General features: G+C 36.5%; 2 protein-coding genes across 2 annotated transcripts in view; one reads left to right on the top strand and one right to left on the bottom strand.

Annotated features, from left to right (window-relative positions):
- The window catches only part of LOC123871606 (guanylate cyclase 32E-like), a 60,835-nt gene extending 51,541 nt beyond the window's left edge, over nt 1-9,294 (top strand). The window contains exons 18-23 of the mRNA XM_045915501.1: nt 5,156-5,224; nt 5,804-5,963; nt 6,257-6,459; nt 7,057-7,132; nt 8,038-8,287; nt 9,030-9,294. Of these exons, the coding sequence (XP_045771457.1) occupies nt 5,156-5,224; nt 5,804-5,963; nt 6,257-6,459; nt 7,057-7,132; nt 8,038-8,249 (720 nt within the window). The 3' untranslated portion in view covers nt 8,250-8,287; nt 9,030-9,294. The remainder of the gene's footprint in view (nt 1-5,155; nt 5,225-5,803; nt 5,964-6,256; nt 6,460-7,056; nt 7,133-8,037; nt 8,288-9,029) is intronic.
- Nucleotides 9,295-14,902: 5,608 nt separating this feature from the next.
- LOC123871628 (oxidoreductase-like domain-containing protein 1) lies at nt 14,903-16,416 on the bottom strand. Its single transcript, XM_045915543.1, has 3 exons — nt 16,225-16,416; nt 15,798-15,917; nt 14,903-15,211 (listed from the first exon to the last, which is right to left on the bottom strand). Exons 1-3 carry the CDS (start codon nt 16,228-16,230, stop codon nt 15,008-15,010), a joined length of 330 nt encoding a protein of 109 aa, XP_045771499.1. The 5' UTR covers nt 16,231-16,416; the 3' UTR covers nt 14,903-15,007.
- Between the last annotated feature and the right edge of the window lie 580 nt (nt 16,417-16,996).

Raw genomic sequence — 16,996 nt, 5'->3', positions numbered from 1 at the left:
CACACTTACACAGGGACACAAACACACCCACATTCTTATTTGTTAACATATTTCCTGTAAGTAATAAGTAAAAAAAGCATTATAATAGATCTTCAAATCCTCATTTTCCGGGACAAAGAACGTCCCGCATAAGCTTTTAAAATCTCGACTAAAACGGCACGTCCCGGAAAAGAGATTTGCGACCCTAATTGAAATTCTTGTCGCGTTTTATAACAAATCTTGTTATATGCTTATTATACTTGACCCTTTGACGGATTAATTATGTTTTCTGAGTAATTCCAGAGCTAGAAAAGAGTATAAAATGTGAGGTCAGATTTATTCATAGGTAGCTCATAGATGTAGAAAGTCATCATTCTCTGTAGTAGGTATGGGAGAAAAAGATGGCAATGTTCCAATGTTTATGGGATCAAAAATCAAATTTTATCGTTCCAAATATAACCACAAATCTGTTTTCGGATTAATTATGTCTTTACTTGTAAAGCGGCGTATGGCGATAGCGAGAACTGCAATGGACAAGCTAAAGAAAATATGGAAAAACAAAAACATCACAAAAGCTACGAAGATCAGGCTCGTTCGGACACTTGTTTTTCCCATTTTTCTATACGCTGCGGAGACGTGGACTTTGCGAACAGTCGAGAAGAAGAAGATTGATGCTCTGGAGATGTGGTGCTGGAGGCGAATGCTAGGAGTCTCATGGACTGAATTTCGCACCAACGTCTCTATACTCCAAGAACTCGGCATTAAACAACGTCTTTCGGCGTTAGTACAGGGTCGCATACTAAAGTTCTTCGGACATGTCTCCCGGCGTGAGAGTGACTCCATTGAGCGTCTTGTGGTGCAGGGCAAGGTGGAGGGTACCAGAGGGCGAGGAAGGTCGCCTACGCGATGGACCGACCAAATTAAGTCCGCTGTGGGCGGTGCCGTGCACGAGTGTACCAGAATGTCGACCAGCAGGGAGAAGTGGCGAATGCTCGTGAGGCGTGTAACATCTGCCCCCCAAAACGTCACTTCATGATGACCACGACCGCTCTGCCAAGAGTGTAACGACAAAGAAGAAGATGTCTTTACTTGAGCTATCAGATCAACCTTCGTACCAAACGGACGGACAGACAGACAGGCAGACAGACAGACAGACAACAAAGTGATCCTACAAGGCTTCCATTGAAAAATGGAACCCTTGCAGGACCCTTTTCAGGTACGGAACCCTAAAAACAGCGGAAAAGTTTATTACTGTTTCCGATTTTTCTTAAAAATCCTGAAAATTGCTCAAATATCTAATTGCGGCAGTTTTCATTTTTTTTTCATTTAGTTTCAAAGTTAGTTAGTACATAGACTCCAAAAATTACCTAAGTAGTAGGTACGCAAAAATCATACAGAACGGTCGGACTTTATATTATTAGTAAGAATAGGTAGCTGATACCCGTAACTTTGTCCGCGTGGAGCACAGACCACTTTAAAATCTCGTGTGAACTGTTTGCTTTTGCGGGATAAAAATTAGCCTATTTCCGTTTCCGGGATTTAAGTTATCTATGCAACTTTCATCAAAATCGGTTACACGGATGGGCCGTGAAATGTAACAGATAGACAGACGGACAGACAGACAAATAGACAATTTCGCATTCACAATATAAGTACGGATTACGGATCTCCGATTATGCAAAAACAACCAGGAGCTGCTCGGTTTTATTTACATGATTTTACACGGATTTTACCTTTGATATCCCAACCGTTATGATAATAAAATTCCTTGAGAGGATTTTGGAGGACACTACGTAGATGGATGAAAATATTATGTGGTGGGTTATCCGTAAATGGTTCGGCTCCACTGTCTCGGCAAATAATAATTCGTGATAACACGAATCGTATCGTCCCGCATATTCGCGCAAACCAGAATGATTCGCGCGATTCTTTTCAATCCCGTTGGAATTCTTTGCTTTTTCGGGATATATCTAGTATACTACAGGAAGGACTATTTGCTGTCACAGATTGTGTATTAGTGTTTGCCATCCGCCTGATTTGCCAAACTTATTTAAAAAATCGCCAAACACAAAACATTCGCCTCATCTCAAATAGTGTGCCAGTAATAGACAGTTGATATGCCGAATGCCGAACTATCGTATTTGCCTGATTTTAGAATATTTCGATATGGTACTGCTCTGAAATTGGAATTCGGCAAATGATTTGTAATATCGCGAATTGTGTGGCCAGTGGCAATCGTATCGTTGCTTATTCTATTTCTATGTTCCGCACATATATAGCTACGCGCTAAACCGAATCACCATCATCATCATTTTCTGTGACAATATACCAAGAATAAAAAATAAGTTAAGCACGCAGTTAGTAGTTTGTTAAACTTTTTTCTATTTTGTTAGTACCTGTTCTGGTTTAAGTTTTGTTCTTGTTAAGTAAATTTGTGTTGCGCTGTAGTTTTGTACCTATATATTATAATCGTGCATGCTAAGTCCACATCCAGGAGACACAATTGCGTAGGTGCCTGTATTTTCAACCCCCGACACAAAAAGAGGGGTGTTATAAGTTTGACGTGTGTATCTGTGTATCTGTCTGTGGCATTGTAGCGCCTAAACGAATGAACCGATTTTAATTTTGTTTTTTTTTTTTGTTTGAAAGGTGGCTTGATCGAGAGTTTTCTTAGCTATCATCCAAGAAAATCGGTTCAGCCGTTTGAAAGTTATCAGCTTTTTTCTACTTACTGTAGCCTTCACTTGTCGGGGGTGTTATAAATTTTTAATTTACACTTGTTATTCATGTATCATCTTGTTTTCTTTTTTCAATTGTAGTCAGTTTTGTAGACTGAATAAAAAAATCATCATGATCAACCCCTTGCTGGCTCACTACGGAGCACGGGTCTCCTCTCAGAGTGAGAAGGATTTGGGCATAGTCTATCACGCTGGCCAGTATTGACAGACTTCACACCTTTGAGAACATTATGGAGACCTTCCGATAGTGGAGTCGAACCATGACAGCGAATTATGGCGTTATATAATGGACTTGGACCGAAATTGTCCTCGTAAAAAAGCGATATCATGTCGTAAATAATATAGACTTAAGGCTCGTTCACATTACACCGTGGAAATTCGTCTGCATAATTTCATGTAGTTATATTATATCTTCTTGTTAATTGATAATAAAGCTACTTTGGCGCTTTTTCCGTTTAATTATAACTATTGTAATTCTTATTATTACAATTTATTTAACAACTAGCTGATGCCCGCAGCTTCGCCCGCGTGGATTGGTCAGATCCCCTGCAGCATCAGGATTGAGGAGTTGGACTCCAAATTTTTTATGAAACAATGTCGCAAAGTTCCTCTATCGATTAAAAAAGAAATGACGCAAATCGGTTCATAAATCTCGGAGATTTCGGTGTACATAGGTAGAAAAACACAACTCCCTTTTTGAAAGTCGGTTAAAAAAGTAGCCTATTTTACGCCCTGGTCAATCCTCTACTTGCCTGTGAAAGTCCCGTCAAAATCGGTTCAGCCGTTCCAAAGATTAGCCTTTTCAAACAGACAGACAGACAGACAGACAGACAAAAATTTTAAAAACGTGTGATTCAGTTATGGTATCGTTCAAATAACCATATGAGCTTAATATGAGGTAGTTATTTCGAAATTACAGACAGACACTCCAATTTTATTTATTAGTATAGATAGCAATTTATTTAACAAGTCAACTATTATTTTATCCCCTTAGGGGCGGAATTTTCAAAAACCCTTTCTTAACGGATGCCTAAGGTACGTAATAATAGCTATCTAAATGCCCGCTCAGTGGTTTGAGCTGTGCGTTGATAGTCAGTCAGTCAGTCAGGGAGTCAATCAACTTTTTCTTTTATATATTCTATAGATTTATAACACCCATCTTAAGCGATAAGCCGCTTACGTTTGTATTTTTTCCCTCCGATAAGTTCTTGATTATTGTGTAGGTATAATTTATTAGTGTAATAAAGTTTATTAATATTTTCATTTTAAATTATTTACAGTGAGTTTAATACATTCAATAATTATTTATCATTATGTCCCTAAGGTTTTATAGGCCTAAATGAACAAAGCAATTAACTTTAGCCTGAAATTAAGTCAACTTTGATTAAAACCATCTGTTTACATAACGAACGAGCTTATAATTAACAGGGCTCTCTTCGTCACTCGTTTCACACAATCGTAGTTCCAATTTCATTTGAATATTAAGCAACCAAAGTCTATGAAATTTTGCAGACATAGGTATTCTAGAAACTAATATCTGTGTCTGTGGTGTTTTAGATTTTTCTAAAAATATGTAGTTTTAAAATTACAGGGGCTCAAAGATTTGTATGAAAATTTTTAAGACCGCGTAACTTTGAAACCGAATATTTTAACAGAAATCTGGAAAACCACAGACATAGATTTTAGTTTCTAGAATATGTCTGCAAAATTTCATGGACTTTGGTTGCTTAATATTCAAATGAAATTGGAACTACGATTGTATGAAACGAGTGACGGAGAGAGCCCTCTTAACTCGCCTACCATTAGGTAGGTATGTATTTAGAGTATGTAGAAATCGAAGAAGTTAGAAAAAGTATAGAAGTGTTAAAGAAGCTTAAAATTACATAACTAATATGGACTCATGTGATTTGTCGAAGAAGCTGGACAAGTTTCGAACCATCTAAGGTCCTTTTTAGGGATCCGTTCCCGAAAGGGTGCTCACGGAATCCTATTACTAGGACTGGTACGGAAACCTTCGGTGCGACTTACACTTGACGGGTTCTATTCAAAGGGTTCGACGTATCGCGACGCGAATGCGACTGCCTACAGAAAATCCTGCCTAAGCGTAAAATTGTTGCTTGATGGGCACTGACCCATCATAGCGCGGTGTTGTAAAAGTGCTTTTATTTGCACATAATTATGGTTTCATTTAGATTGTTTGGATGCTAGAGATAATGTTTTTCGAACTAGAAATTTTTTCAGCAACTCCCGGCCTTGTTTCTACTAATACAATTGCTATTTCTATTACATTATTTAGTTCTATGGTAGGAAGTCATATCTGCCTACTCGATGCTTACTACAATTAAACATCCATCGATTATATATATTACAAAAAGTTTATCTGCCTGAATGTGAGTAGATAATAATAATAATTAATAATTATTTTGATTTTTTCTCAGGTGGTGGAAATACTCAACGATTTGTATACGTGCTGTGACGCTATTATATCGTTCTACAATGTTTATAAGGTAAGAAAACTATTTTTAATTATTTAATTATATTAAGTACAAGTATGTTATTTAGTTTTGTTGTATTTACTTAATAATTTTTATTTAGAACATTTCATTCGAAATTTTATTTAGAAATCCTAGCGCCCTATGCATCATAATTATTTATGTGATGGCATTCTCGCACTGCGGAATATTAGCGCACGAGAAGATTTCGGGCGGATTTAATTGCAAGTTCGTCCACATTGATCCTCTTTGGTTTTTAGTTTTATTTTAGTGCAAAACGTGTTTACGCACATACATATTGATACTATGAATGCGAAAGTATGTCTTCCTGTATGTAACCTTTTTAAAACGATGTTTTTGACGAAATTTAGCAATCGTAGAATGGGTAGGTACTAGGTACTTAGGTTTTCATCCCACAAAATCAAAGAGTTGCTGTGAAACTTTTAACTGATATGAACGTGGATAAGACGTGTCGGGCATCCGCTAGTAATATAAAAGTAACTTTCGACAAATCTGTTATGATATTTTTTATCCATTCTGCGTCGTATTCTTTTAGTGTAAAATGTTAATTAATTTAAGGCTACTCTGATTTAGGTTGAGACCATCGGCGACGCGTACATGGTGGTGGGAGGTCTACCAGAACGGTGTCCAAGGCATGCGGCTGAGGTGGCATCTCTCGCGCTGCACGTGCTAGATGCCGTGCCTAAGATACGCATGAGGCACATGCCGGCTGCCAGGCTGCATATCAGGATAGGTAAAATTGATTCTTTATGGTAGTTAATAACTACCTATTTTCACAGACCAAGATCGCGCGGGAACATAGGTCCAATGGGACGTAGACCGTAGAGAGAGAATCGATTTAAAATGTGGGACAGAAACTTCAGCTTGCTATAAATTTTAAGGGAACTCAAAAACGGGGTAATGGAGGTTCGACATTTACAGGTCAACGCATAGTGGATGTCAGTATTTTTTGTTTGTATTTGCAAATAGTCGACAATTAGCTACATATCTGTAACCTATAGAAAAAGTGACCTTATATTTGAACAGGCATACACAGTGGACAGTGTGCTGCTGGAGTAGTAGGGATCAAGATGCCTCGTTACTGCCTATTTGGAGACACGGTCAACACTGCAGCGAGGATGGAGTCGACTGGCGAGCCTCAACGCATCCATGTCAGCAACGACACTTATAGGCTGCTCAAACAACATGGCGGATATCATTTCAAGGAACGAGGGATTGTCAATATAAAGGTACGCCATCTCAGATGCTCAGCGATCTTTATTCCTAATACATTCACCAAACATTCGTGATAGAAGATATACAAAGCACATCCATTGTGACATAACTGGGCTTGCTTTATTTTTTTTTTGTTTTATCTCTTTCAAGTTGGAAAACATCTAGGTGCTTGTACTTATAACCGTATCATAGCGTCTTCTGGTTAATAAGTACTAAGATATAACGTATTCAGAAAGAGTAAAAGAAGGGAGTAAAAGTCCACGGGCAAACCTCAGTGTAACAAGAATGGCGCACAAACATGGCGTTTGCTATGCACTTTGCAGGAGCGAGGGATTTTTGGCTCAATCAAATCAAATTTCAATATGGGTCTTTATCAGGCTATTGACGTCCTGCTGCTGGAAAAATCCAGTTTTCTTATTAGAAAGTTGGATATGGGCATGTTAACCATCTTAATCCATTGGGGAATAGCTGGCTTCACCATGTCTCTGAATTTCTTCCAAGACATATTGTAGGTTTTATCAGGGGCACTGTGGTAATTCTACAAAGTCAAATTTGGAATATCTTTATTTTAACTTACTTTCGACGAATTATATTTTTTTTTTACTGTTTAGGGCAAGGGAGAAATGAAAACTTGGTGGCTAGTCGGAGAAGATCACGAGCGTAGGAAAAATGCCCTATTCAAATACCGTAAGTAGCATTTAAAACGTATTACCGATTTAAATGGTTTGCCGCAGAAAAATTTACATCTAAAGAGCATTTTTTGCTTCTTCCCGCCCGGATAATTGAAGAGCTTATGCAAAGATTTAATTGAAACAGATCCTTTGATAAAATGCAATTGTTACAAACAAAGTGGTCATTCCGTGTTTTAATAGGTATTTGGTAACAGCGAAAATACGACTCTTTTGCCTACAAAAGCCTTGAATGTCGATCACAATGAAGAATATTTTCCAACGAATCATTTGAAGTGTTACCTTTTTCACTGATTGCCTTATTGGTCCAGAGCCTACGGATCATGAGGTTCCGGGTTCGAGTCTCGGGTTGCGCCAAAAATTATTGAGTTTTTCTCCCAAGATATTCTCAGTTGCAGCCCAGAGTTGAGAAGGGAGGTCTTGCACCCAATGCATCGGATAACCGTTGGTCCGACACCTGATCTCTCCCTCGTCGTGTTGGATTGCCGATCAATCAAACTATGAGAGACTTTGTTGCACTATAACATCTCATGCGAAATTCGCTAGTCTTCGCAGTTTTTTTTATTCAGGTACGGTGTTTACTGCAATCACACCTGGTGCCGTGTATGATGCCGTCTAAGACGGAAGCGGTCTAAATTAGAAGATTTTATTAAACCCATAGCCAGAATTGGTTTCTAAGTGGCACCGTACCGGAACGCTAAATAAATTCCTTGGAGGTACGGTTTAGCCGGTAGGATAACAAGAAGCCTCCCATGAATCTTACCAGACATAATAATTATCACTGAGAATGCCTGCTAAGAATTTCGGTCAGGGGAACGTTGTATAAATTATTATTATTATTACATGTGATTCTGATATTATATGAAAATAACGTTTTTCTTTCTTTCTAATCCTTCTCAGAAGCGGGTGTTATCCCAGTACACGATTCGTACGAGGATGCACCATGGAGCTTCGGGAGGTCTATCGTGAATATCCGGGACAGAGCGCGGCTATCCTGCGGGGGATCGCTGGGCCCCGGATCAGCGTTGTCCTCCCCGGGACCACCCGCGTGTGCGTGTTTCGTCCCGCAGAGGGATCACCACTCCGCTCCCGCCGTCACGTTTTGTGAAGACTGACGCTAACCCATCGAAGTATTCCATCCCACAATCTACAGGTAACATTTAGAATAGAATAGAATAGAATAGTTATATATTTATTCAAATAAACCTTTACAAGTGCTTTTGAAGCGCCAAATTAAATTACCACTGGTTCGGCGTGCTGTTCTACTGAGAAGAACCAGGAAGAAACTCGGCGGTTATTCTTTCAAATTTTTTTATATTATCACTACCAATATTGTAAAATGCGAAAGTGTTGTTTGTTGATTTGTCAACAATCACGCTACAAAGGAGCAATAAATCAACGTGATTTTTTGCATGGATGTAGTTAATGACTATTTTTTATCCAAATATAAAATTTGATATAAAATCAAAAATCTAAGAAAAAAAACTAAATTCACGCAGACGAAGTAGCGGGCATCAGCTATCTTGTATATTTTGAAAATTCAGTTAGGATAAAAGAACAAAGAACATAATGAAAAGATTGCAATAAGTAGATGTTAGTATGAAGACAACTATTTAGTGAGACTATTCACCACTCATGAATTATTAATTAACAATGTAGGTTGTAGATTACGAACTACGAATATTAATACTTTCTAACCTCTTTCATAAAGGCTTCTTTAGGCTTAAAACATGTACCTACTCGTAGGTTCTACTTTACATCCCTGCCTACACATCGTTTTCCAAATGAAGCAACGAACGACCCTTCGATTAGTAACCTTTTTTGGAAAGCTTTTAAAACAAACCGTTAGTACCTAGATAAATCGAGTTACTGAAATGCCTTCCGTTTGCCCGCAGGTTGCTTTAATGGAATCAATCAGGAACTGAATAGCTTTAAAGGCTCAACTTGGAGTGGCTTGTCGAAGTACTTTCTAGATAATAAAGGATACAGGGTGTACGATTGTAAGGATACGAGTAGCAATGACTTTGACGATGTCGTGAAGCGCGCACGAATTTTGGCTGCCATGAAACGGCTGCATTGTCTTGATTTCGATTATAACAATTTTTCATAGGAAAAAAAAGAAAGAAAGAAAAAACTTTCATTTTTGAAAGCTGTGCCACACATTACCAGTTACACCTACGGGTTAGGTTATCACGGAGCCTCTAATACTTGAGCATTAAAGTCAAAAGACCAAGCAGAAGCGGCGGAATAAACTGTGTCATGTGTGGCACACCCTTGCCTTTGGAAAAGCTTTGGAGGCGTCAATATCATGCGGCATCGACCACAGCAATTTTTTGCAGTAATACAGCCCCAAGAAGATAGCGATGTATGTAAATGTTACTATTAACGAAATGTATCACTACTAAAAATAGCCATGGGTGATGCCTCTTACAAATCACGTCACTAACACAGCAGTTGCAAATTAATATCACTAAACCTATGCAAACACGAGTGACTTTTTTTAGAAGGTAAAGAAAACTGGCTGGCTAGAGGTTGAATTTGTGTCAATTAGTAGAACCAAAACTTTTTATTTTCCTGCTAAGTTTCTTAAGCGAGGTTTCTTTGTGAAAAAGATACCTATACTTTAAGTTAAATAAGAAGTTTCTTTTAGGTATTTGATTTAGGGAAACGTTTTCTCGTAGCTTTTATATTTACACTGTAATATAACTACTATAGCAAACTGCTCAATCCAGATTGTCTTTAGGAAAAAGGTCACGATAAAACCATGTTGGTGTTGTATGCGAAGGCCTAAGCTTGTGTAATTTTACGGCATATTTAAATAAAAATAAATAATATATTCTTAGGTACCTTAAATGTTAACGTTATTTACGATAAGTACGTATTAGAAGATAATTGAAAAAAATAGTACTGCTTCATGGGTCTGATGTTAATTTTAGAAATTTTATAAAAGGAATATTATGATATTAACAGGTATATTTTAAAAATTATTAAAGTATAAATTAAGATACTTATTAGATTAGATTATAAAGTAAGAAATAAAATGTATTATGTAGAATAATTATTGCGCTGCACAAATTGTTTGATGCATGCTAATGTAACATGTAATTAATAAACCTAGTCTAAATAAAAAAGTAATGTTAAAATTTTATTGTCATTCATGCGATAAATAAAGAGTTTTAAAACACGTTTTAGAAACTTTTTTGATGGAGTAATCAAGCGAAAATTGTACGTCTATGGAGTAATCAAACAATTTACTTAAAAAAAATTAAGTCCTTGAAAGTCAGTAAAGTTTTTACAAAGACTTCAATTCAAGTAAGTACCTAAGTATACGAAGTTACTCGATAGGTACTTAATTTAAAAGAATGCTTAACAATAAGCTACACATTTACTTATGCATATATGTACATGTAAATATATTTTTAATAATATATGCATAAATTTGGAAACCTAAAACACTCAAGTATTAAATGCTGCCAGTAAACTTTATATTAAAAGAAAAATTATAAACGTAACACAAATATAAACTAAATAAAACTACTCTAATTTTAATAAGTAATAGATAAAATTAATTAATTAAATTACTCACCAAAATAGGCTAGCTATACCTACCTACCTATTACTATTATTATAAAAGTAAAGTGACTAAAGTCCATTATATTAACCGCGCGAAACAAATCCGTGCAGTAATAATCTACAGTGCGAGTTTACCTGCTTTTAATATGTAGATAGGTATATTTGTCAACGATGTGTTTCGTCCAGCCCATTCAAACTTTGGGGGCCAAAAATATATACAATTATTAACTTAAGTAGTTACCTACATAAGCCTGAACTTTTTACTGTTAGGTACTAACATAATTTTTTTTTCTCCTTTATTTATTTAAGGGCTGTTATAACTATGATGTACATGTCACCCCAAAAATATTTTTGAAGGTAGGTAGATTGTATAATTGTGGAAAGCTTATATGTCGAAATAACAAATATATTAACTTATAAGCATCGAAGAATTATGATATTAGCAGAGTTCGGCGCTGACATTACCTCTGCTCTCGCATTTTTAAAGTGCGCTTGATGCTGCCGATTTCATTCGAATTTTCAGGCGGCTCTCATTTCTGTGTGTCATTTAGAAATAGGTAGTTCGAAAATTATACCTTGAATGCTACAAGTCCAATTACTAGTCAATATTATAACATTCTAGTCAAATAGCTAAAATAAAAAATCTATAAGTATATAGTTTACGACAGGTCAAGATGGCCATCGGGGTATGAGGCGGGGGGACGCCCCGCACACCCGCACAGTACCCGCGCTCGCCCTCATCGGGTTATTGTTGGCCTTTTCAACCCGACCCAAAAAGAGGGCTGTTATAAGTTGGTCGTGTTTATCTGTGTATCTGTCTGTGGCATCGTAGCTCCTAAACTAATGAAACGATTTTAATTTAGTTCTTTTTGTTTCAAAGGTGGCTTGATCAAGAGTGTTCTTAGTTATAATCAAAGAAAATCGGTTCAGCCGTTTGAAAGTTGTCAGCTCTTTTCTAGTTACTGTAACCTTCACTTGTCGGGGGTGTTATAAATTTTTAATTTACACTTGTTAGTTCGCTCTGATGTTGCAACGGCTGCGTGTTTGCACCAAAATAGTTGTCTAAGCTCAAAGTCAAAGCACTTGATGAATTTCAAAAGATATTTTCTTGGTCATAAAATGCGGTACTACTACAGCTGGATCGAGGTCTCTTTCGAGTTTTATTTTTCTCGATTGTAAATTTGCCATTTTTGATTCTAGTATTTTTTTAAATATTAATAAATAGATTGTACCTAATACCATGATAAATCATTTCGGTTCGAGAAAGCAACCATTAAAATTTCAGCGTGTATACTATTTAATACTAAGAAATTAACATTTGTTTTTTAAAGGTCTACAATATATAATGTATTTTGTATAAGATCAGTGTTTACATTAATTAATTACTCACCTAACTCTAAATAAGAGAAACCCCTGAATGTTATATGTACTTATTGTTGTTTGTTAAAACTTAAATTATACACGGTTTTTTAATAAAATAAAATAAAACACAACCTGTTTTCTTTCTTTACCTTCCTGCCTACCTCTTTCCTATCCACGGAAAGAAGTTAGGTAGTATAGCGCTCTATTACCCCATCCCTCTGTAATCCCATACAGATGATAGAGACAAAAATCTCAGTGGGGGTAAACCATTTTGAGACACCAACCAATCACAAACATGTTTTCAAAAACATTCGAAATTCGAGGTTTGATTAGCGCCCACTGAGATTTTTGCTTCTATCATTTGTATGGGATTACATGATAGATACTAACTTCTTTTCACGAATAGGGTAACTACCTATAGTAACTATATCTACTTCCCGACTTCGTATGGGGTTTCAATACCTTTCGGAAATAGGTAGACTCTATGGCTCTTTGAAATTTAGACGCTATCCAGCAAACAGACGAGGCGGACTGACTTCATTCTGGTCCCACATGATTCTTAAACTGAAAAATCGTAGGTTAATCTAATCTTTTTGATAATTACTATCCTACCCATAGACCTACGATTTTTCGCTACATACTAAATTTATGATCCTACCTAAATTAAGCTTGACATATCGTTAAAATGCTGTAGTTAGTACGGCTTATGACGTTTATACACCCTTATAAGGAGTCTCTCCGTCACTCGCTCCATACAAACGTAGTTCGTCTCTCATTGGAATGCTAACCAATCATACGCAATGGAATTTTGTAGAAAGGTTCCGGGAACTAATATCTGTGCCTGTGGTTTTCCAGATTTCCGTTAAAATATTCGGTTTCAAAGTTACGCGGTTTTAAAAATTCCCATACAAAACTTTGAGCTACTGTAATTTTAAAACTACATATTTTTAGAAAAATAAAAAACCACAGGCACAGATATTAGTTTCTAGAATATGTCTGCTAAATTTCATGAACTTTGGTTGCTTAATATTCAAATGAAATTGGGGCTACGATTGTATGGAGCGAGTGACGGAGAGAGCCCTGTTAAACAGAACCCTCGGTGCGCGAGTCGGACTCGCCCTTGGCCGGTTATTTTGTAGCAAAAGGATGGCAGATAAGAACACATGGTTAGTATGATTTTGTAGGTGTAGTATTCCCTACTGTGCTAGATAACTAACTATGTATAGATACATAATTATAACTAAGTACTTGTGTTTAAGTAAACTTTTACTTTACACGGGCAAAAGCTCGTGGCCCATGGGGTCATTTCTACCTTAATTACGAATTTACAAGTGACCTCAAAATTTCGTAAAAGCATAATAACAACGGGCAAACCAACAGTTATTCTATGAATACGAAATGGGGCCTTACTTTGTAAATATTAAGTACACACGTGACACGTGTTTTATAATATCAAAGTAAAAGTACTTACCTACTATGCATTTCAAATGAGAAGACTACTTATTAACTCGCTTTTCTACGTATTAAACTTGCACTCCAATCAGCAACAACGCTTCCTTTATTTTTTTACTGTTTTTACGGTTCGAAGTTTGCCAAAGGGCCCTATTGCAAAGCCTCCGCTGTCCATCCGATAATTAAATGGAAATATCCATTTTTTTAAATGATGTGACTACAAATTCAGATTTATTCCTCTACTTGTGCTATAAGACCTACCTACTTGATTCTAGGTCAACGGGAAGTACCCTATAGGTTTCTTGACAGACGACGGACGGACGGACGGACGGACGGACGGACAGACGGACGGACGGACATACAGACAGACAACAAAGTGATCCTATAAGGGTTCCGTTTTTCCTTTTGAGGTACGGAACCCTAAAAAAAAAAATATTCTACTAATGACGTAAAAAATAACAAAAACATGAACCGAAGAAAGAAAATCCCGAAGTTGTACCTAAGTATAATAATAATAATCTGAGATAGGTAAGTATCAAGACATTATGGCGGGTGGCATCCTTCTTAGTTGAAACGCATAGAACCACAAAGGGAATGTATTATAAATCACAATTGATTAAAGTTGGCTCAGTTACTGATCTGATTTCTGATTAATTTGAAACTTTTAATCAATTTAATAAATTGAAATCTTGCTACAATTTTATTTTTATAAAAAGTTTCTGTGCCTACACACATTAGACCCTGTCGGTCCCAGATAGTATTACTAATCAAGGCAATACAGGCAAAATTGAAAATTGCCTACTTGCCTCTGCCGGGATTCAAACCCAGGACTTCTTACTTTTTAAAGACCACTCACCACTATGCCAGGGAGGTCATCAAGCTTTGCATCTATACTAATAAATAAAATTGGAGTGTCTGTCTGTAATTTCGAAATAACTACCTCATATTAAGCTCATATTATGGTTATTTGAACGATACCATAACTGAATCACACGTTTTTAAAATTTTTGTCTGTCTGTTTGAAAAGGCTAATCTTTGGAACGGCTGAACTGATTTTGACGGAACTTTCACAGGCAAGTAGAGGATTGACCAGGGCGTAACATAGGCTACTTTTTTAACCGACTTTCAAAAAGGGAGTTGTGTTTTTCTACCTATGTACACCGAAATCTCCGAGATTTCTGAACCGATTTGTGTCATTTCTTTTTTAATCAATAGAGGAACTTTGCGACATTGTTTCATAAAAAATTGAGTTTCCAACTCCTCAATCCTGATGCTGCAGGGGATCTGACCAATCCACGCGGGCGAAGCTGCGGGCATCAGCTAGTCTTTGTATAATTTATCTGTTTAATAGAAGGTAGGTATTTAAAAGAAGCAAAAGATATAATATTTTACTATATATTCTATTATATACAGTTGTGCCTTACATGCTCTATAATACAATACTCTTAGCTATGCAATAAATATTATAATAATAGGTACATACAGATTATTCTTTCTTTAGTCCCCTAATTCTCAACTCTAACTCCAAATAAGCTCTCATGGAGGGGTCGTCTACGGATTTCATGATTTTCTCGGCTATTTCAGGCCCCGCATTTTGCATTTTGGAGGTTAGAGTTTCAGCCCATACTATGAACACACAGTTGGCACAGCCTGATCCACAGCACCCTGTTGGGGGCTCTTCTAGTGAGGCCTAAAATAAAGGAATTAATATTTCTAAATTCAAACATATTTAATTAACTTGGTCCATCCTGCCCAACTTATGGCTTTTATATTACTAGCTGATGTCTGCATCCCTAATGAATGGATTTAGAATAGATCAAGGTTAAAGTTTTTCAGATACTACTGAAATATGTACCTATATAGTAAAAGAAGACTGACTGACTGACCCATCAATGCACAGATCAAACTACTGGACAGATCCGGCTGAAAGTCATGCAGATAGCTATTATGATGTGGGCATCCACTAAGAAAGGATTTTGGAAAATTCAACTCATAGGGAACCCAAAGTGTAGTCTATGTGGATGAAGTTACAGGCATAAGCTAGTAACCAATAATAGTAACAGGCCACCATTTTTAAAGCATGCTTGGTTTCTAAAGGTATCATGTACCTAAACCTTAGACCAATAGCTATTGCTACTTGTATGCAAAACCTAAGCATAAGAATTTGTGTCACTTTTTTAAATACAATTGTATGAGCTTCTATCTGGAGTTTTATAATATTATCTTTGTGTATGACCTAAAAGTTTAAATTCAATAATAAGTACTCAAGATCTTACATTTTTCTTAATCCTTTCAATTTCTCTTTCCTTCTGCTCTTCAGCTTCATTTGTTTGATTGTTACAATATAACAGTACTTGACGTTGGACTAGTGGTCTTACAAAAGACAACCTGGTTCTCTGCAACAACATTTGAGGAGCTTAATATTAAAGGGAAGGGAAGAGGGAATATTATATTTAAAAGAACTTTATATTTAAAAAAGCTAACCTAACAGGGTTTTTCATCATCAACGGGTCTCCTCTCAGAATGAGAAGGGTTAGGCCATATTCCCAGTTAAAGCAAGTGATATTTTAATTGTTTATACCACACACTACTCGGAAAATTAAGAAGTGCGTACCTGGGACGCTTTTTTTACCACAATATATAATAGTATGAGTTAATTGAAAGAACTTCAAAGGTTATAAGGTAAATAGCTAAATCACTTACAAGCATAACTCAGCATTTTATGTTTCGTTGTAAACATTACCTGATTGCATAATAATGTATTCACCGTATTCACTTGCTCAATCCCTGAATTAAGTAGGTAGGTACCTATTCAACTCATGCAATTCAAAAACAAGAATAAATTGTAACTCCAACTTCCAAGTTGCACTTGGTGAAGTTGTCTAAAATTGTTATTAACATATTAATTTCACAGATTTATGCTATTTTTTTTTTCTTTCTCATCTGGCTTTACAAAGATTAGCCAATGTCAAGTTTGTAGTTATTTGTAACAAGTTAGTTTTTTAAACAGTAAACTATACAAGTATGGAGTATGGACCCCGTCTGTGCCGGGCGCCGGCGCTCGCTGACACACGCACGGCACCCCCTTATAGCGCTTTCCAGTCAGTTTTAACAAAAAAAAAAAAAAAACACTTAAAAAGGCAGAGCACGCCCGCCAGCTAACACCAACACAGACGAAGTCCTGAAGGCCACTTCACTCAGCGTTGCCAGAATGTTACTTTTGTAACATTTTACGTTACTTTTGACCCCCTCATGTTTCCTCCATGTTACACGACTCAAAATGTTACTTTACGTTACTTTTAGGACTTCATAAAAATATTCAAATTTTTCCCAGCAAACCAAAAATAATCGTGAAATGGAACGCATCCAAAACAGTTTTCGTTTGTCGTAATTGGCCCATTTGTTAGTTTATTTCACTTTCTCTAAGTTATTGGTCTAAGTTCACTTTGTTTTGTAATTACTCTGTGATTAAAAA

This window comes from Maniola jurtina, chromosome 14 (assembly GCF_905333055.1).
Source record: "Maniola jurtina chromosome 14, ilManJurt1.1, whole genome shotgun sequence".
NCBI classification, from domain to species: Eukaryota; Metazoa; Arthropoda; class Insecta; order Lepidoptera; family Nymphalidae; genus Maniola; species Maniola jurtina.
The sequence above is the reverse complement of the archived record's forward strand: the minus strand, read 5'-3'. Positions and strand labels throughout refer to the sequence as shown.